General features: G+C 38.3%; 1 protein-coding gene across 2 annotated transcripts in view; it reads right to left on the reverse strand.

Moving 5' to 3' along the window:
* Nucleotides 1-78: 78 nt before the first annotated feature.
* The window catches only part of ppp2r3a (protein phosphatase 2, regulatory subunit B'', alpha), a 106,206-nt gene continuing 83,925 nt past the window's right edge, over nt 79-22,359 (reverse strand). For both annotated transcript variants that reach the window (XM_061969216.1, XM_072913728.1), the window contains 11 exons: nt 17,435-17,725; nt 17,257-17,360; nt 16,059-16,161; nt 14,524-14,598; nt 12,697-12,940; nt 7,789-7,837; nt 7,608-7,697; nt 2,710-2,885; nt 2,526-2,644; nt 1,759-1,871; nt 79-1,451 (listed from right to left, as the gene is read on the reverse strand). In XM_061969216.1, coding sequence (XP_061825200.1) covers nt 1,355-1,451; nt 1,759-1,871; nt 2,526-2,644; nt 2,710-2,885; nt 7,608-7,697; nt 7,789-7,837; nt 12,697-12,940; nt 14,524-14,598; nt 16,059-16,161; nt 17,257-17,360; nt 17,435-17,725 — 1,461 coding nt within the window. In that variant the 3' untranslated portion in view covers nt 79-1,354. The remainder of the gene's footprint in view (nt 1,452-1,758; nt 1,872-2,525; nt 2,645-2,709; nt 2,886-7,607; nt 7,698-7,788; nt 7,838-12,696; nt 12,941-14,523; nt 14,599-16,058; nt 16,162-17,256; nt 17,361-17,434; nt 17,726-22,359) is intronic.

Consider the following 22,359-nt stretch of genomic DNA (forward strand, 5'->3'; position numbering starts at 1 on the left):
TACATATATGTATATATACACACAAATAAATATATATATATATATATATATATATATACATATATACATACACATTCACAGTGCACAAGTCAAAAGTTGATTACGTACACAACTGCGCACAAATGACAAACACACAAAACAGTAGGGACACACTTCTAATACACAATTGTGGGACCTCTGATGCTTATTTAAAATTGGTAAAAAAAAAATGCTATAATATGCGAAAGCTTTGAATAATAATAATAATAATAATAATAATAATAATAATAATAATAATATTTCCATGACTTCCCTTGAGGCCATTTTGAAAGATAAAAAACAAACAAAAACAAAAAAACTGAGATTTTTTTACGGAGAGAAAAGTCTTTTTATGCAACCAAACAAACAAAAATATGTTTAGATTAAAAAATATTTTCAAACAAACAAAAGTTTTGGTTGCAAATCACTGAAATCCTTAAATTGTTTGGATATGAGTCAAGCTCCACCTTGTGGGCGGGGCCTCCTCGGAACAATTTGTTTATCGCTCTGTCAGTGGCGGGAGCTTCTTTTTTGGAGGGGGGGTTCATTATTCTGTAAATGTTGTACATCGGAATTAGTTTTGAGTTAGCTGACACAGAAAGAGAAATGTTTGTTTCCATTTCCCTGAAAGTCCAGCAGATGTTAAACAATTGACACCAAAGATGCCTTTTTGACCATATATGGGCGTTCCTCCCTCAACACATTTGAAGGGAAAATTCTGACCAATAAAATATTGTGAAGAGGCGTCACAACAAACCAAAAAATTGTACAAAAAAAACAATTCTAATCCAAAAATTGATTTGCAACCAAAACTTAAAAAAAAAAAAGAAGTATTATTATAATTGTTTTTATTGCAAATCTTTTTTGCACAAAAAGACAAATATTTCCACTGCATGGTCTGATTAGCATCCACAGTGTTTTGTTACATATAAATGTTATTTATAGAAATATTAACAAAACTCTGCCAGAGAGTGTAATATTAGTAGAATAGTCCAGAAGACGCTTGTAGGAGCACAGTGTGGCCACCAGGAGGCAGGCTTCCTTCTTTCTATCCTGTGATTGTAGGAGCACAGTGTGGCCACCAGGAGGCAGGCTTGCTTCTTTCTATCCTGTGATTGTAGGAGCACAGTGTGGCCACAAGGAGGCAGGCTTCCTTCTTTCTATCCTGTGATTGTAGGAGCACAGTGTGGCCACAAGGAGGCAGGCTTCCTTCTTTCTATCCTGTGATTGTAGGAGCACAGTGTGGCCACCAGGAGGCGGGCTTCCTTCTTTCTATCCTGTGATTGTCTTTGCACGTCATCATGAAGTTGGCCAATCATTCCTCCCAAAAATCATTTCATGCGGACAGATGAGATATGACCACTTTTTCCATCTTGCTTCCCATCTCCGCAGGAAGCTGGAGGTCGTCCACATCCAAGTCGTCGTCAAAGGACCTGCCAGCACATGACGGAGTTAGCACGCCAGCGTGGGAAAAAGTCAAGTGAAGTGAATTACATTTATATAGTGCTTTTTCTCAAGTGACTCAAAGTGCTTTACATAGTGAAAGCCAATATGTAAGTTCCATTTAAAGCAGTGTGGGTGGCACTGGGAGCAGGTGGGTAAAGTGTCTTGCCCAAGGACACAACGGCAGTGACTAGGATGGTGGAAGCGGGGATCGAACCTGCAACCCTCAAGTTGCTGGCACGGCCGCTCTACCAACCGAGCTATAGCGGATATATAAGGAGGGTTATTGTTGCTAACCCTTCTCCTAGTTGTTCCTGTTCGTTGGCCGTCTCCTCCGCCACCAGGATCTCGTACTCCTCCGAGGCGTATTTGTCCCAGTCGGACGACTCCGGCACGTCGCTGTCCAGGTCCTGCAATCAATCAATCAATCAATCAATCCATCCATCCATCCATCCATCAACGCACATTAGCAACCCAGCTTGCTAGCAAAATAAAAGCCAGACGTTAGCGGCTCATGCAAGCATTGTGTGATTGTGACAGTTTAACCCTGGAACTGACTTTTTTTTCCTAGCGTCTATTCTATGTGCCTTATAATGCGCTGCGCCTTATATATGAACAACGTTTTAAAATAGGCCATTCATTGAAGGTGCGCCTTACAATTCAGTGCGCCTTATAGTGCGGAAAATACAGTATGTATATATATATATATGTGTATATATATGTGTATATGTATGGATATATGCATGTGGATATATACATATATGACTATATTATTGTGTATGCACCTTAGGGGATCTGCTCCAATTTTGCTGTACTTTCAACCTGTTCACTGTAATAATGACAATAAAACTCTATTCTATTCTATTCTATTCTATTGGTGCGTGCAAAAAAAAGTGGCCTGCGGTCCGAATGTAATAATACTGAAATATCATCCACAGATTATTCATTGACTTGGACACTCTAACCCTTATAGTGACAATGGGAATTTTTGTTTTGTTTTAGAAATGTTTGCAAATGGATTGAAAATAGAAAAGGAGAAGTAAATGTCAATAGTGTGTTGGCACCTTCTGCACAGCGAAAGGGTCTCTCTGCTCGTGGTCCAAGTACTTCTCCAGGTTGAAGAAGGTGTCAAAGAAGATGTGAGCCATTCGACAACGCTTCAGGTCGCTCAGAGTGATCTGACCTGAGGAACACACCAGCGCGGGGGTGAGGAGGAGAGGCCACGGAGCGGTAAAGCCCAGGACCCACCTGAAGTCTGGGGTTTGACCAAGTCCAGCATCTGACACAACAAGTCCTGAAAAGGCAGCGGTTCGATTCCCATGTGCTCCATGCGCTCGCACTGCTCCTCGTAGAAGTACTCCAACTCAAACATGGACAAGATGCCGTCGCCGTCCACGTCCATGCAGCGGAACCAGTACTCCATGCTGCACAAGACAAAGAATCATCACAAGAACCAGTACTCCATGCTGCACAAGACAAAGAATGAGTATTTGAGTATTGTTTACACAACGTACTTAATATGTTAAAAGTTCAAGTTAAAGTAGCAATGATTGTCACACACACACTAGGTGTAGCAAAATTATTCTCTGCATTTGACCCATCACCCTTGATCACCCCCTGGGAGGTGAGGGGAGCAGTGGGCAGCAGCTGTGGCCGCGCCCGGGAATAATTTTTGGTGATTTAACCCCCAATTCCAACCCTTGATGCTGAGTGCCAAGCAGGGAGGTAATGGCTCCCATTTTTAATAGTCTTTGGTATGACTCGGCCGGGGTTTGAACTCACAACCTACCCATCTCAGGGCGGACACTCTAACCACTAGGCCACTGAGTGTGGAAACTCCTTCGGTACTCCTCCGCACCAAACCCAAACCCCCGTACCAAAACGGTTGGATACAAATACACGTACCGTTACACCCCTATTATTTGGATTATTGTACCTCAGCTGTTTGTAAATGTTGCAGTTTATAAATAAAGGTTAAAAAAAACAGCGCATAGATCCAACGAATCGATGACTAAATTAATCAGCAACTATTTTTATAATCGATTTTAATCGATTAGTTGTTGAAGCCCTAATATATATATATATGTATATATATATATATATATATATATATATATATATATATATGTCTTAATAAGGTTATCCAAAAAATAGTGCTCGATACCGTAGTAGAGCGCAATATATGTATGTGTGGGAAAGAAAAAAAAATCACAAGACTATTTCATCTCTACAGGCCTGTTTCATGAGGGGGGGTACCCTCAATCATCAGGAGATTTTAATGGGAGCATTCACATACCATGGTTTATATAGGGCACAGAGTGGGTGGGTACAGGCTGGCGTAGGGGCGTGGTGATTGGCTCATGTGTTACCTAGGAGGTGTTTCCGTCTGTGGCGGCATGCTGTTACAATTTCGCTGCGCTTGTTGAGGGATGACAGGTCTGGACGGTAAATAATAAACAGTTTCTCTTTCAAGCATAGGTTGCATCTTTTATTACCACTATTGTAAGGTGTGCTGGATGCAAGAATTTGCCATGTTATTGAATATTCAACATTATTGTCTTTGAGGTCCCAAATGTGTTTGCTGAGTTCTGTGGTATTCCGCAGGTTTTGGTTCCTGAAAGAAGCCTTGTGATTGTTCCATCTGGTTTTGAATTCTCCCTCGGTTAATCCTACATATGTGTCGGATGTGTTAATGTCCTTGCGTATTACCTTAGATTGGTAGACAACTGATGTTTGTAAGCACCCCCCGTTGAGGGGGCAATCAGGTTTCTTTCGACAGTTACATGCTTTGTTGGTTTTGGAGTCGCTCTGACTGGGGGTCGACGGCTCATTTGCAATTGTTTTGTTGTGGTTTGAGATGATTTGTCGTATATTGTTCATGCAGCTGTAGCTCAATTTAATGTTGTTCTTGTTGAATACTTTTCTTAGGTTGTTGTCTTTGGGAAAGTGTTTGTCAATCAGATTGAGGAATTTGTGTCCAATGTTCGTTGAGACGTTCTTGCTGTATGGGGGGTTGTACCAGATGATGCCGTTTCGTTTTCTGTTCTTTTTTGGCTGGTTTCCTGGCGTGGGTTCATAGGTGAGGGTGAAATTGTATCCGCTTTCATCAAGGGCTTTTTGGTACGGGGGGGTTGCTTGGTCAAATTCAGCTTTGCTAGATGACAGCATCGATAGCCTTTTATTGATTCCGGTAGGTATTCTTTTCGTGGTGGTGGGTGGGTGGTTGCTGTCATGGTGCACGTATTGGAGTGTTGTGTTGGGTTTCGTGAATGGTTGGTAGCTGTTATTTCTCAGGTTGAAAGTGACGTCAAGGTAGTTGACGGTTTGCTTGTTGGCTTCAATCGTGATCCGTAGGCCGTTCTCTTTGAAAATTTGGCATATGCGAAAAGTATTCAACAAGAACAACATTAAATTGAGCTACAGCTGCATGAACAATATACGACAAATCATCTCAAACCACAACAAAACAATTGCAAATGAGCCGTCGACCCCCAGTCAGAGCGACTCCAAAACCAACAAAGCATGTAACTGTCGAAAGAAACCTGATTGCCCCCTCAACGGGGGGTGCTTACAAACATCAGTTGTCTACCAATCTAAGGTAATACGCAAGGACATTAACACATCCGACACATATGTAGGATTAACCGAGGGAGAATTCAAAACCAGATGGAACACAATCACAAGGCTTCTTTCAGGAACAAAAACCTGCGAAATACCACAGAACTCAGCAAACACATTTGGGACCTCAAAGACAATAATGTTGAATATTCAATAACATGGCAAATTCTTGCATCCAGCACACCTTACAATAGTGGTAATAAAAGATGCAACCTATGCTTGAAAGAGAAACTGTTTATTATTTACCGTCCAGACCTGTCATCCCTCAACAAGCGCAGCGAAATTGTAACAGCATGCCGCCACAGACGGAAACACCTCCTAGGTAACACATGAGCCAATCACCACGCCCCTAGGCCAGCCTGTACCCACCCACTCTGTGCCCTATATAAACCATGGTATGTGAATGCTCCCATTAAAATCTCCTGACGATTGAGGGTACCCCCCCTCATGAAACAGGCCTGTAGAGATGAAATAGTCTTGTGATTTTTTCCCCACACATACATACATATATATATATATATATATATATATATATATATATATATATATATATATATATATATATATATATATATATATATATATATATATATGTATACAAACCCCGTTTCCATATGAGTTGGGAAATTGTGTTAGATGTAAATATAAACGGAATACAATGATTTGCAAATCCTTTTCAAGCCATATTCAGTTGAATATGCTACAAAGACAACATATTTGATGTTCAAACTCATAAACTTTTTTTTTTTTTTGCAAATAATAATTAACTTAGTAGTTGGGAAAGGGCATGTTCACCACTGTGTTACATCACCTTTTCTTTTAAGGACACTCAATAAATGTTTGGGAACTGCTTTGAAAGTGGAATTCTTTCCCATTCTTGTTTTATGTAGAGCTTCAGTCGTTCAACAGTCCGGGGTCTCCGCTGTCGTATTTTACGCTTCATAATGCGCCACACATTTTCGATGGGAGACAGGTCTGGACTGCAGGCGGGCCAGGAAAGTACCCGCACTCTTTTTTTACGAAGCCACGCTGTTGTAACACGTGCTGAATGTGACTTGGCATTGTCTTGCTGGAATAAGCAGGGGCGTCCATGAAAAAGACGACACTCAGATGGCAGCATATGTTGTTCCAAAAGCTGTATGTACCTTTCAGCATTAATGGTGCCTTCACAGATGTGTAAGTTACCCATGTCTTGGCCACTAATGCACCCCCATACCATCACACATGCTGCCTTTTACACTTTGCGTCGATAACAGTCTGGATGGTTCGCTTCCCCTTTGGTCCGGATGATATTTCCAAAAACAATTTGAAATGTGGACTCGTCAGACCACAGAACACTTTTCCACTTTGCATGAGTCCATCTTAGATGATCTCGGGCCCAGAGAAGCCGGCGGCGTTTCTGGGTGTTGTTGATAAATGGCTTTGGCTTTGCATAGTAGAGCTTTAACTTGCACTTACAGATGTAGCGACCAACTGTATTTAGTGACAGTGCTTTTCTGAAGTGTTCCTGAGCCCATGTGGTGATATCCTTTAGAGATTCATGTCGGTTTTTGATACAGTGCCGTCTGAGGGATGGAAGGTCACGGTCATTCAATGTTGGTTTCCGGCCATGTGATTTCTCCAGATTCTCTGAACCTTTTGATGATATTATGGAGCGTAGATGTTGAAATCCCTACATTTCTTGCAACTGCACTTTGAGAAACGTTGTTCTTAAACTGTTTGACTATTTGCTCACGCAGTTGTGGACAAAGGGGTGTACCTCGCCCCATCCTTTCTTGTGAAAGACTGAGCATTTTTTGGGAAGCTGTTTTTATACCCAATCATGGCACCCACCTGTTCCCAATTAGCCTGCACACCTGTGGGATGTTCCAAATAAGTCTTTGATGAGCATTCCTCAACTTTATCAGTATTTATTGCCACCTTTCACAACTTCTTTGTCACGTGTTGCTGCCATCAAATTCTAAAGTTAATGATTATTTGCAAAAAAAAAAGTTTATGAGTTTGAACATCAAATATGTTGTCTTTGTAGCATATTCAACTGAATATGGCTTGAAAAGGATTTGCAAATCATTGTATTCCGTTTATATTTACATCTAACACAATTTCCCAACTCATATGGAAACGGGGTTTGTATATATATATATACACAGTATATATATATATATATATATATATATATATATATATATATATACATACATATACATACAGTATATGACACTATTGTTCTTTCAAAAAATGAGGGATTTCTTATCACTGCTATGTTTATTAATATTGATACTGTTGTTGATATTATTCATTTTTGTTTGACTACTTTTGGATTGTTTTGTGTCATGTTTGTGTGTCATCTCTGTTGATGTGAATGTTGCTGCTCCGGGTTTGGTTTGGAAATTGGAATTGTACTACTATGGTATTATTGTGTAGTATTTTGTTGCACTGATTAATAAAAAAATAAAAAAGCCCCCCGCATGCTATGATTTTTCAGTGGAAAAAGTTTGGACACCCCTGATTGAGCCGATGTTTCCTACCTGGTGAAGTTCTTCTTGTCCTCCTCGGAGATGAGAAACCACACAAACTCGGCGTAGCTCATGCGGCCTTCTCTCTGCACGGCGTTACCCCTAGCAACCCAGGAGCGTCGTCAAGCGGTTGTCATGACAATGTCATGCAGGTTTTGGGCATGCGCGCGTGGGTGTGTGCATTTCTACTTACCGAGTCACAGCGCCAGAGAACAACCTCTCGATGATTCGATTGGAAGACGCTAACAGAGAGAGAGCAAACACATTTCGCTCATTATTTTCTTTCCTAGTTCACACAAACTTTGCTCACATTTGTTCAAATATCAACCAATTAGATCTTCGTATGAGCCAACTTGATTACAATACAAATATTCAAGTCGCACCATTCACAATGTTCAGAGAATCTGGAGAAATCACTGCACGTAAGCAGCAAGGCTGAAAACCAACATTGAATGCCCGTGACCAAGTTAAAACTCTACTATGCAAAGAAAAGCCATTTATCAACAACACCCAGAAACGCCGCCGGCTTCTCTGGGCCTGAGATCATCTAAGATGGACTGATACAAAGTGGAAAAGTGTTCTGTGGTCTGACGAGTCCACATTTCAAATTGTTTTTGGAAACTGTGGACGTCGTGTCCTCCGGACCAAAGAGGAAAAGAACCATCCGGATTGTTATAGGTACAAAGTGTAGAAGGCAGCATGTGTGATGGTATGGGGGTGCATTAGTGGCCAAGACATGGGTAACTTACACATCTGTGAAGGCACCATTAATGCTGCCTTCGGTAATGACACCATTCCCAAATTATGTCAGCTCTATTGATAACCTCACTAACCATTTTGACAATGCCCTGCGCAAAACCATTGATAGTATAGCACCGCTAAAGCAAAAAAGGGCCCCTAAAAGGCGTACCCCATGGTTTACAGAAGAAACTAACTAAAAGGTGTACCCCATGGTTTACAGAAGAAACTAACTAAAAGGTGTACCCCATGGTTTACAGAAGAAACTAACTAAAAGGTGTACCCCATGGTTTACAGAAGAAACTAACTAAAAGGTGTACCCCATGGTTTACAGAAGAAACTAACTAAAAGGTGTACCCCATGGTTTACAGAAGAAACTAACTAAAAGGTGTACCCCATGGTTTACAGAAGAAACTAACTAAAAGGTGTACCCCATGGTTTACAGAAGAAACTAACTAAAAGGTGCACCCCATGGTTTACAGAAGAAACTAACTAAAAGGTGTACCCCATGGTTTACAGAAGAAACTAACTAAAAGGTGTACCCCATGGTTTACAGAAGAAACTAACTAAAAGGTGCACCCCATGGTTTACAGAAGAAACTAACTAAAAGGTGCACCCCATGGTTTACAGAAGAAACTAACTAAAAGGTGTACCCCATGGTTTACAGAAGAAACTAACTAAAAGGTGTACCCCATGGTTTACAGAAGAAACTAACTAAAAGGTGTACCCCATGGTTTACAGAAGAAACTAACTAAAAGGTGTACCCCATGGTTTACAGAAGAAACTAACTAAAAGGCGCACCCCATGGTTTACAGAAGAAACTAACTAAAAGGTGTATCCCATGGTTTACAGAAGAAACTAGAGCTCATAAACTATCATGTAGAAAGTTGGAACACAAATGGCGCGCGACTAAACTTGAGGTTTTCCATCAAGCATGGAGTGATAGTTTAATAACTTATAAACGCATGCTTACCTTAGCTAAAGCTAAATATTACTCAAATCTCATCCGCCTCAACAAAAATGACCCTAAATTTTTGTTTAGTACAGTAGCATCGCTAACCCAACAAGGGACTCCTCCCAATAGCTCCACCCACTCGGCAGATGACTTTATGAATTTCTTTAATAAGAAAATTGAACTCATTTGAAAGGAGATTAGAGACAACACATCCCAGCTACAACTGGGTTCTATTAACACAGATACGACTGTATCTACGACGGATAGTGCCCTCCAAAATAGTCTCTCTCTTTTCGATGAAATAACATTAGAGGAACTATTACGGCGTGTAAGTGGGATAAAACAAACAACATGTTTACTTGACCCACTTCCTGGGAAACTTATCAAGTAGCTTTTTGTATTATTTGGTCCATCAGTGCTAAATATTATAAACGTATCACTTTCCTCTGGCACTGTTCCCCTAGCATTCAAGAAAGCGGTTATTCATCCTCTGCTCAAAAGACCTAACCTCCATCCTGACCTCATGGTAAACTACCGACCGCTGTCCCACCTTCCCTTTATTTCCAAAATCCTCGAAAAAATTGTTGCACAGCAGCTAAATGAACACTTAGTGTCTAACAATCTCTGTGAACCTTTTCAGTCCGGTTTCAGGGCAAATCACTCTACGGAGACAGCCCTCGCAAAAATGACTAATGATCTACTGCTAACCATGGATGTCATCTATGTTGCTGCTTCTTCATCTTAGCGCTGCTTTCCATAATATTTTATTAGAGCGTATCAAAACACGTATTGGTATGTCAGACTTAGTCTTGTCGTGGTTTAACTCTTATCTTACTGACAGGATGCAGTGTGTCTCCCATAACAATGTGACCTCGGACTATGTTAAGGTAACGTGCGGAGTTCCTCAGGGTTCAGTTCTTGGCCCTGCACTCTTTAGCAACTACATGCTGCTGCTAGGCGACATCATACGTGTTAGCTTTCACTGTTATGATGATGACATCATACGTGTTAGCTTTTCTATTGGGGCTCCAGTACTATGGAATGTTCTAGCAGTAACAGTTAGAGATGCTACCTCAGTAGAAGCATTTAAGTCCCATCTTAAAACTCATTTGTATACTCTAGCCTTTAAATAGACCCCCCTTTTAGACCAGTTGATCTGCCGTTTCTTTTCTTTTCTCCTCTTCTCCCCCCTATCCCTTGTGGAGGGGGGGAGGGGGGGGGGGGGGGCACACAGGTCCGGTGGCCCGTCTCCGCTCGGGATGGTTTCCTGCTGACCCCACTATGGACTGGACTCTTACTATTATGTTAGATCCACTATGGACTGGACTCTCACTATTATGTTAGATCCACTATGGACTGGACTCTTACTATTATGTTAGATCCACTATGGACTGGACTCTCACTATTATGTTAGATCCACTATGGACTGGACTCTTACTATTATGTTAGATCCACTATGGACTGGACTCTCACTATTATGTTAGATCCACTATGGACTGGACTCTTACTATTATGTTGGATCCACTATGGACTGGACTCTCACTATTATGTTAGATCCACTATGGACTGGACTCTCACAATATTATGTTAGATCCACTATGGACTGGACTCTCACTATTATGTTAGATCCACTATGGACTGGACTCTCACACTATTGACTAGACCCACTATGGACTGGACTCTCACACTATTATGTTAGATCCACTATGGACTGAACTCTCACTATTATGTTAGATCCACTATGGACTGGACTCTTACTATTATGTTAGATCCACTATGGACTGGACTCTCACTATTATGTTAGATCCACAATGGACTGGACTCTCACTATTATGTTAGATCCACTATGGACTGGACTCTCTCACTATTATGTCAGACCCACTCGACATCCATTGCTTTCGGTCTCCCCTAGGGGGGGGGGGGGGGGGGGGGGGGGGGGGGGGGGGGGTTACCCACATATGCGGTCCTCTCCAAGGTTTCTCATAGTCATTCACATCGACGTCCCACTGGGGTGAGTTTTTCCTTGCCCTTATGTGAGCTTTGTACCGAGGATGTCGTTGTGGCTTGTGCAGCCCTTTGAGACACTTGTGATTTAGGGCTATATAAATAAACATTGATTGATTGATTGATTGATTGATTGAAAGGTACATACAGCTTTTGGAGCAACATATGTTGCCATCCAAGCAACGTTATCAAGGACGCCCCTGCTTATTTCAGCAAGACGATGCCATTGAAAATGTGTGGTACAATATGAAGGCTAAAATATGAGAAGGGAGACTGTTGAACAACTTAAGCTGTACATCAAGCAAGAATGGGAAAGAATTCCACTTCAAAAATGTGTCTCCTCAGTTCCCAAACCTTTACTGAGTGTTGTTAAAAGGAAAGGCCATGTAACACGGGTAAAAATGCCTTTTTTGCAATGTGTTGCTGCCATTGATTAATGATTATTTGCAACAAATAGCAAAGTTTGTCAGTGTGAACATGAAATATCTTGTCTTTGCAGTCTATTCAATTGAATATAAGTTGAAAAGGATTTGTTGTATTCTCTTTTTATTGACCATTTACACAACGTGACAACTTCACTGCTTTTGGCTCTTGTATTATTTCTGGCCATACAATGCAACATTACAGTAGGGAAGTAATCATATGGCCCAGAATGAATCATTTTGCAATGCTGTGCGCTGAAAAAGATGGAAAGCGCCACTCTACGTAGCAACTGATGCTGTGGTCAAAGTCGGAATTGCCACAAAACACATATTTAAGATGCTCAACACTCTACTGCCATCTGGCGGTTAAAGTGGATACATAGGGCACGCCCCGGATTCGTCACGTTTCATGTGTTAGGTAAACCGTGACAAATGGGGCCATATGATTCTTCTTCCTACTGTATGCAAAAGAAAACGCAATATTTTGCGTAAAACATTGAATTTTTGCAATTAAAGTGCTGTATTTGACCATGACAATGCAAACATTGCTTTAAAAAGACATACATAATGCAACAAATATATACATTGCAATAAACATGCTTTTTACACTTCAAACTTGAAACTTTTACATTCAAATGGTAGATTTTGCTATACGTCAACATTAAGATCAGTATGATTATGCTGAAATGAGTATATTAATGACAGAATGATTAGGCTGAAATGAGTATATTAATCATAGTATAATTAGGCTGAAATGAGTATATTAATGACAGTATGATTAGGCTGAAATGAGTATATTAATGACAGAATGATTAGGCTGAAATGAGTATATTAATCATAGTATAATTAGGCTGAAATGAGTATATTAATGACAGTATAATTAGGCTGAAATGAGTATATTAATGACAGAATGATTAGGCTGAAATGAGTACATGAATGACAGCATTGTATGACAGCATTGAATGACAGCATTGTATGTTACCGTGGTCGTTGTAGCGGGCCAGGTCCTTGTGGTCGATGTAGAGGTCGTGGTCACTGTCCAGCTCCCAGAACTTGCAGTAGATGACGTAGAAGTGCTCGTAGGAGAAGTAGTCTGTGATCTGGTTGATGTCGTCTTCTTCCTCCAGCAGGGCCAGCGTCTCCAAGAAGTTGCTCCGTCGCAGCTCCGTCATGGAGATACGACCCGTCCACGAGCGATTGACCACGTAGAAGACTCGCTGGATCACCTGAGGAAACATATTTACTTCTACTTCCCAGCTGCAGGATGTATATTACTTTCAGCTTCGTAAAAAGGCTTCACTACACATCGTAAAATTCAGCTAATTAACAGTCAGTCAGCTCCTTTTTTTTTCTTTGGCGAATATGAATATATGATGTTATTATGCTAGTGTTGCTAACATTTGTGTCCTTCTGAATATTTTGTTGTTGTGTGATTATATTGACATCTATTACATTGTTGTATGTGATACATGACATCTATTACATTGTTGTATGTGATATATGACATCTATTACATTGTTGTATGTGATATATGACAACTATTACATTGTTGTATGTGATATATGACATCTATTACATTGTTGTATGTGATATATGACATCTATTACATTGTTGTATGTGATATATGACATCTATTACATTGTTGTATGTGATATATGACATCTATTACATTGTTGTATGTGATATATGATATCTATTACATTGTTGTATGTGATATATGACATCTATTACATTGTTGTATGTGATATATGACATCTATTACATTGTTGTATGTGATATATGACATCTATTACATTGTTGTATGTGATATATGACATCTATTACATTGTTGTATGTGATATATGATATCTATTACATTGTTGTATGTGATATATGACATCTATTACATTGTTGTATGTGATATATGACATCTATTACATTGTTGTATGTGATATATGACATCTATTACATTGTTGTATGTGATATATGATATCTATTACATTGTTGTATGTGATATATGACATCTATTACAGTGTTGTATGTGATATATGACATCTATTACATTGTTGTATGTGATATATGACATCTATTACATTGTTGTATGTGATATATGACATCTATTACATTGTTGTATGTGATATATGACATCTATTACGTTGTTGTATGTGATATATGACATCTATTACATTGTTGTATGTGATATATGACATCTATTACATTGTTGTATGTGATATATGACATCTATTACGTTGTTGTATGTGATATATGACATCTATTACATTGTTGTATGTGATATATGACATCTATTACATTGTTGTATGTGATATATGACATCTATTACATTGTTGTATGTGATATATGACATCTATTACATTGTTGTATGTGATATATGACATCTATTACATTGTTGTATGTGATATATGACATCTATTACGTTGTTGTATGTGATATATGACATCTATTACATTGTTGTATATGATATATGACATCTATTACATTGTTGTATGTGATATATGACATCTATTATATTGTTGTATGTGATATATGACATCTATTACATTGTTGTATGTGATATATGACATCTATTACATTGTTGTATGTGATATATGACATGTATTACATTGTTGTATGTGATATATGACATGTATTACATTGTTGTATGTGATATATGACATCTATTACATTGGAATTAGTAAAAAGTGAATAAAGTACAACATTACCAGAAGCACATAAAGTATATCTAACATGTCATTAAAATAGTTGAAAAACATAATAATAATAATTGTTAATAACAATAATAATTGTAATATGAGAACGTTGGATCATTTACCGTTGTGATGTAGCGTGAATGAAACTCAGGTGCATCCTTTAAGAAGGTGAGTCCAGGATGTGTATCCACAATGTCCTGAATGAAAAAGACAAATAAAGTTGTAGGAAACAAACAACTCATCACAATAATTAGTGGTGTCCCAACATAACTTTTTCACTTCTGAAAAAATCTCACCAATATTGTTTTCTTACGTATTGGTGGATATTGATATTGATATTGCTGGGATAGAATAATAGCAGGTATCATACAGTACTTACTCATTACATACTATCATTATTTAGTAGTGTGGAATGTGAGAAAAGGTGTGATCAAGGGAAATAAGTCCAACAAAGAACAATGGTATATATAAAAAACACTAACCTATTTATTGTTAACCATCTGGCAACACACAATGGTCATAATCATTCATGAAGTTAAGCTCATGATGCAGTAAATTGAAAGATGCAGACACGTTTGTTACTAGATACTTTCTAATATGTAATATCAGACTGATATCTAAGATCAATATCAAATCAGGACACACCTCATAATATTAGGTAGTATTAAAGGGGAACTGTACTTTTTTTGGAATTTTTTCACAATTTTTATGTAAGACAAGAAAACATTTGTGCTTCTTTTTTTCATGCATTCTAATTGCTAAATCAAGCAGTTGTTATCGTCAACCACCTACTTTTCATGACTAAAATAAGACCATAACTAATTACAACAAATTCATAATGACCAAAACAACGACCAAATAAATTGACAAATAAAAACAAAACGACAGAGACAAAAAAACAATAATTTATCCATCAATCATTTTCTACCGCTTGTCCCTTTCGGGGTCGCGGGGGTGTTGGAGCCTATCTCAGCTGCATTCGGGCGGTAGGCCGGGTACACCCTGGACAAGTCACCACCTCAACGCAGCCAATCATTTATATACAAACTACACAAGCAGTGAAGTTGTGTAAATGGTCAATAAAAAGAGAATACAACAAATCCTTTTCAACTTATATTCAATTGAATAGACTGCAAAGACAAGATATTTCATGTTCACACTGACAAACTTCTTTTTTTTTTGGAAATAATCATTAACTGAGAATTTAATGGCAGCAACACTTGCAGAAAAGTGTGTCACATGGCCTTTCCTTTTAATTAATGAATTAAATTAATGAATTAATCATAATCCTCACACAGGTGGGGGGAAAAAATGGCCGCAAACTAACGTCTTTTCCTGTCTTTCTCGCAATATCTGAGCATAAGTTGGATGTCAAAGTTGACCAACGTTTTGGTTTATGGCCACACCCTTCTACTATCCAGGCGGGGAGGCATGATGTATAATCTAGAATTAACTTTCGCCAACTCAGAGGCGATGTAGCAGCTCAGTATGTTAACGCTCATTAGCTGTCTGTGATCAGAGAACTGTTAAAAGTAGTTCCTCAACGTTAGCGCTTATGAGAACAATATTGCTAATACTTACATGAGGATGGTGAATAATAGGAGAAATCTCCCAAAAAGTGCAGTTCCCCTTTAAGAAAAATCTGATTGCCTTTTACCTGAAGTAGAGGAATGAAGTCTTCTTGCTCCAGGTACTGACAGCCAGGCTTGGCAAGCATGTAAATAAACCTTGAGGCGTCGTCATGGCAACTGTGCAGCAGCCTATAGGAGGGAGGAGACGTTTAATATGGAAGTAGATCAACTTATATATATCAATATGATATTATTACATATGCATATATTCAGAAATATACAAATACAAATGTGATATACAAATAAATCAATAATTTGTATAAACACGTATTTGTAAATATATTTTTGAGATTAGAAAATATATACAAATAAAGTCATACAGTGGATGGGTAAGTAATAACTAGTATTGATAAGTGTTTCAGGTGTGTTGTAGTAGTGCCATGGTTGTATCTACTAGATAGTTTAGTCAGTCACTCAGTTTTTACACGACGTCTGGCAACATTCAAAATATCTAATGAAATAAAAGTGGAAGTAGGAGACAAAAAAAAGGTCCTCCAGTAATGTGCAGATACAGCATTTCAGTACTACTACTAGGCCTTAATAGCCTTGGCCTTAGCTCCACTTTGTTAGCTGCCAGCTGGCTAACGTTGCCAGACGTGGTGTAAAAGCTGAGTGACTGACTAAACTATCTAGTAGATACAACCATGGCACTACTACAACACACCTGAAACACTTATAAATACTAGTTATTACTTACCCATCCATTTAATCCACTATATGACCCTCCCTAGTGTGCCTCTGATTGGCTCGCCAGTGTCTCACCATGTCTGTGACCCAGACCGCTCTGGCTGCAGTGCCCTCTGCTGGTTGTTCAGGGGAGTGTGCAACTCCACATTTATTTGTGGACAATTGTAGTTTGTGGGAGGAATGTCTCATTGACACAAAAGCAAAAAAGCGGTCCACATATGCAAATTCAATACAAATAAAAAATCAAGCATATTTATATTCAAATCTCAAAAATATATTTACAAATACACGTTTATTTATACACATTTTTCATTTATTTGTATGTCACATTTTTATATTTATACATTTTATTGTTATATATTTTCAAATCTCAAAAATACAAATACGCGTTTATTTATACAAATGATTTATTTATTTGTATATCACATTTGTATTTGTATATTTATGAATATATGCATATGTATTCATATCATATTGGTATATATAAGTTGATATAGTTTAGCTGGTGAAAAGTGAGAAAGAAAGGAAAAGTCTTACTTCCTCCACGTGGCGATGAAGGAGTGGACGGAGACAAAGCCGGTCCTCTCACCACCTGCCGCGTAGAACATGGCCGCCTTCCAATAGAGCGGACACTCGCACGCCTACAAGACCACCAGAAGCATCACAGAGTTGCCCTTTCGTTGCTGCGGCAACCCCTTACACCCTGACGGCTGACCTTGGCGATCTTGCTCATCTCGTAAATGTCGGCCTTTTCCTCCTCGAACTCGGCGAAGGCCGCCTCCGCGACGGCGATGGCGGCGTCGTGGTTGGCGGTCAGGCTGGCGGCGGGGAGCCCCCGAGGGTAGTAGAATCTGGGAATGTTGAGTGCAGGAGGAGGAGATGGAAGGGGGACCACCACCGGCGCTGGCGCAGGGCTTGGCGAGCTGTGCGAGGGCACGTGGGCGGCGGGGGCGAGGGCGAGGGCTGGAGGCGGCGTCCCGGGTTTCTTGTCCGGTTTGGACTGAACCTGAAATGAAAAGGAGAGGAACAGTTTGAAACAGTTTTAGCAGTAAGCAGTGCTGTCCTGACAACCACATTCATGTCTGATACAACAAAAAACTCATCTGTGATGATACAGTAAGTGCTTGCATGTAAAGTGTGCAATATCATGTGCGATACAAACAGCGTGTTTAACTCCTTAACTTTTGTTTTACAAACCCCGTTTCCATATGAGTTGGGAAATGGTGTTAGATGTAAATATAAACGGAATACAATGATTTGCAAATCCTTTTCAAGCCATATTCAGTTGAATATGCTACAAAGACAACATATTTCATGTTCAAACTCATAAACATTAATCAGTGCAACAAAATACTACACAATAATACCACAATAGTACAATTCCAATTTCCAAACCAAATCCGGAGCAGCAACATTCAGAATAGCAATTGAGAGGACCATACTTGCCAACCCTCACGAATTTTCCGGGAGACTCCCGAAATTCAGCGTTTCTCCCGAAAATCTCCCGAAATTCAGGCGGACCTGAGTGACGTGTCGACAGCCTGTTTTCATGTCCGCTTTCCCACAATATAAACAGCGTGCCTGCCCAATCACGTTATAACTGTAGAATGATGGAGGGCGAGTTCTTGGTTTCTTATGTGGGTTTATTGTTAGGCAGTTTCATTAACGTCCTCCCAGCGCGGCAACAACACACAACAACAGCAGTCACGTTTTTCATCTACCGTAAAGCAGTTCGTCTGCCGTAAACAGCAATGTTGTGACACTCTTAAACAGGACAATACTGCCATCTACTGTACGTGCATATGTGACAATAACATCTACGGCTTTTAGAGAGTGCAGTGCACAACTGCGCACACAACAAGGAGACGAAGCAGACTGCATCATCAGAGAGGGTGTTCAGCATGGTTAGAAAAATAGTGACAGAGAATAGAACAAGGATGGACAATTCAACCCTTAACTCAACAATGAGTAGATGAGTGTTGTGTGTGTATATGTGTAAATAAATGAACACTGAAATTCAAGTATTCTCTTATTTATATATATATATATATATATATATATATATATATATATATATATATATATATATATATATATAATAAATATATATATATATATATATATATATATATATATATATATATATATAGCTAGAATTCACTGAAAGTCAAGTATTTCTTATTTATATATATATATGAAATACTTGACTTGGTGAATTCTAACTGTAAATATACTCCTCCCCTCTTAACCACGCCCCCCGACCACGCCCCGCGACCACCTCCCCCGAAATCGGAGGTCTCAAGGTTGGCAAGTATGTGAGAGGACACACCACAAACATGACACAAAACAATCCAAAAGTAGTCAAACAAAAATGAAAAATATCAACAACAGTATCAATATTAATGAAAATTCCAACATAGTGATTAGAAATCCCTCATTTACATTATCAACACAGACATTTTTTTTACAAAATAAAGAACAATAGTGTCACATATATATATATATATACATATATATATATATATATATATATATATATATACAAACCCTGTTTCCATATGAGTTGGGAAATTGTGTTAGATGTAAATATAAACGGAATACAATGATTTGCAAATCATTTTCAAGCCATATTCAGTTGAATATGCTACAAAGACAACATATTTGATGTTCAAACTCATAAACTTTATTTTTTTTCAAATAATCATTAACTTTATAATTTGATGGCAGCAACACGTGACAAAGAAGTTGGGAAAGGTGGCAATAAATACTGATAAAGTTGAGGAATGCTCATCAAACACTTATTTGGAACATCCCACAGGTGTGCAGGCTAATTGGGAACAGGTGGGTGCCATGATTGGCTATAAAAACAGCTTCCCAAAAAATGCTCAGTCTTTCACAAGAGAGGATGGGGCGAGGTACACCCCTTTGTCCACAACTGCGTGAGCAAATAGTCAAACAGTTTAAGAACAACGTTTCTCAAAGTGCAATTGCAAGAAATTGAGGGATTTCAACATCTACGCTCCATAATATCATCAAAAGGTTCAGAGAATGTGGAGAAATCACTCCACGTAAGCAGCTAAGCCCGTGACCTTCGATCCCTCAGGCTGTACTGCATCAACAAGCGACATCAGTGTGTAAAGGATATCACCACATGGGCTCAGGAACACTTCAGAAAACCACTGTCACTAAATACAGTTGGTCGCTACATCTGTAAGTGCAAGTTAAAGCTCTACTATGGAAAGCCAAAGCCATTTATCAACAACACCCAGAAACGCCGCCGGCTTCTCTGGGCCCGAGATCATCTAAGATGGACTCATGCAAAGTGGAAAAGTGTTCTGTGGTCTGACGAGTCCACATTTCAAATTGTTTTTGGAAATATTCGACATCGTGTCATCCGGACCAAAGGGGAAGTGAACCATCCAGACTGTTATCGACGCAAAGTGTAAAAGGCAGCATGTGTGATGGTATGGGGGTGCATTAGTGCCCAAGACATGGGTAACTTACACATCTGTGAAGGCACCATTAATGCTGAAAGGTACATACAGCTTTTGGAACAACATATGCTGCCATCTAAGCGCCGTCTTTTTCATGGACGCCCCTGCTTATTTCAGCAAAACAATGCCAAGCCACATTCAGCACGTGTTACAACAGCGTGGCTTCGTAAAAAAAAGAGTGCGGGTTCTTTCCTGGCCCGCCTGCAGTCCAGACCTGTCTCCCATCAAAAATGTGTGGCGCATTATGAAGCGTAAAATACGACAGCGGAGACCCCGGACTGTTGAACGACTGAAGCTCTACATAAAACAAGAATGGGAAAGAATTCCACTTTCAAAGCTTCAACAATTCGTTTTCTCAGTTCCCAATCGTTTATTGAGTGTTGTTAAAAGAAAAGGTGATGTAACACAGTGGTGAACATGCCCTTTCCCAACTTCTTTGTCACGTGTTGCAGCCATGAAATTCTAAAGTTAATTATTATTTGCAAAAAAAATAATAAAGTTTATGAGTTTGAACATCAAATATGTTGTCTTTGTAGCATATTCAACTGAATATGGCTTGAAAAGGATTTGCAAATCATTGTATTCCGTTTATATTTACATCTAACACAATTTCCCAACTCATATGGAAACGGGGTTTGTACAACATTTGTCTCACGACTTTAACTCCACAACTTTATTCTGCATTTTTATTCAACAACTTTTGTTTTACAACTTTTGTTTCACAACTTTGTGCCACAACTTTTGTTCCATGACTTTTGTTCCATAACTTTTATTTCACAACTTTGTACCACAACTTTCCATTGTTACAGTTACATCCCTTCTGTATTGTTACACACACACACACACACACACACACACACACACACACACACACACACACACACACACACACACACACACATATATATATATACATATATACATACATACATACATACATACAGTACATACACATACATATATATACACATATACATACATATATACAAATACATACACAAATATACACAAACACACACATATATATACTGTATTTAAATATATACATGTACAAACATATATATTCATATATATATATATACATACATACATATTCATATATATTAGGGCTGCGAATCTTTGGGTGTCCCACGATTCGATTCAATATCGATTCTTGGGGTCATGATTCAATTCAAAATCGATTTTTTTCGATTCAACGCGATTCTGGATTCAAAAAGGATATTTTCCCGATTGAAAAGGATTGTCTATTGATTGAATACATATGATTTCAGCAGGATCTACTCCAGTCTGCTGACATGCAAGCAGAGTAGACAGCTTTTATAATTGTAAAGGACAATGTTTTATCAACTGATTGCAATAATGTAAATTTGTTTGAACTATTAAATGAAGCAAAAATATGACTTATTTGATCTTTGTGCAAATATTGGACACAGTGTGTTGTCAAGCTTATGAGATGTGATGCAAGTGTAAGCCACTGTGACACTATTCTTCTTTTTTATAAATGTCTAATGATAATGTCAATGAGGGATTTTTAATTGTTGAAATTGTAACTAATATTGATACTGTTGTTGATAATATTCATTTTTGTTGCTTTGTTGTGTGTGGTGTTTGTGTCTCCTCTCAATTGCTCTGTTTATTGCACTTCTGAGTGTTGCTGGCTCGGCTTTGCTTTTGGAATTAGATTGCATTGTTATGGTATTGCGGTGTATTGTTTTGTTGGATGGATTGATTAATAAAAAAATAAAAAAATAAAAACATTTTTTTTTTAATCGATTTTTAAAAAATGACAATCGATTCTGAATCGCACAACGTGAGAATCACGTTTTTTCCCCACACCCCTTATATATATATATATATATACAAACATATATGCATATATATATTCATATATACATATATATATACATACATTCATATATATATACATACATATATTCATATATATATATTCATATACGTATATGCATATATATATATATATATATATATATATATATATATATATATACAAACATATATTCATATATATATATATATATATATATATATACATACATATATTCATATATATATATATACATACATATATTCATGTATATATATATTCATATATATATATACACATACATATATTCATATATATATA

This window comes from Nerophis lumbriciformis, linkage group LG08 (assembly GCF_033978685.3).
Source record: "Nerophis lumbriciformis linkage group LG08, RoL_Nlum_v2.1, whole genome shotgun sequence".
Lineage (NCBI taxonomy): Eukaryota > Metazoa > Chordata > Actinopteri > Syngnathiformes > Syngnathidae > Nerophis > Nerophis lumbriciformis.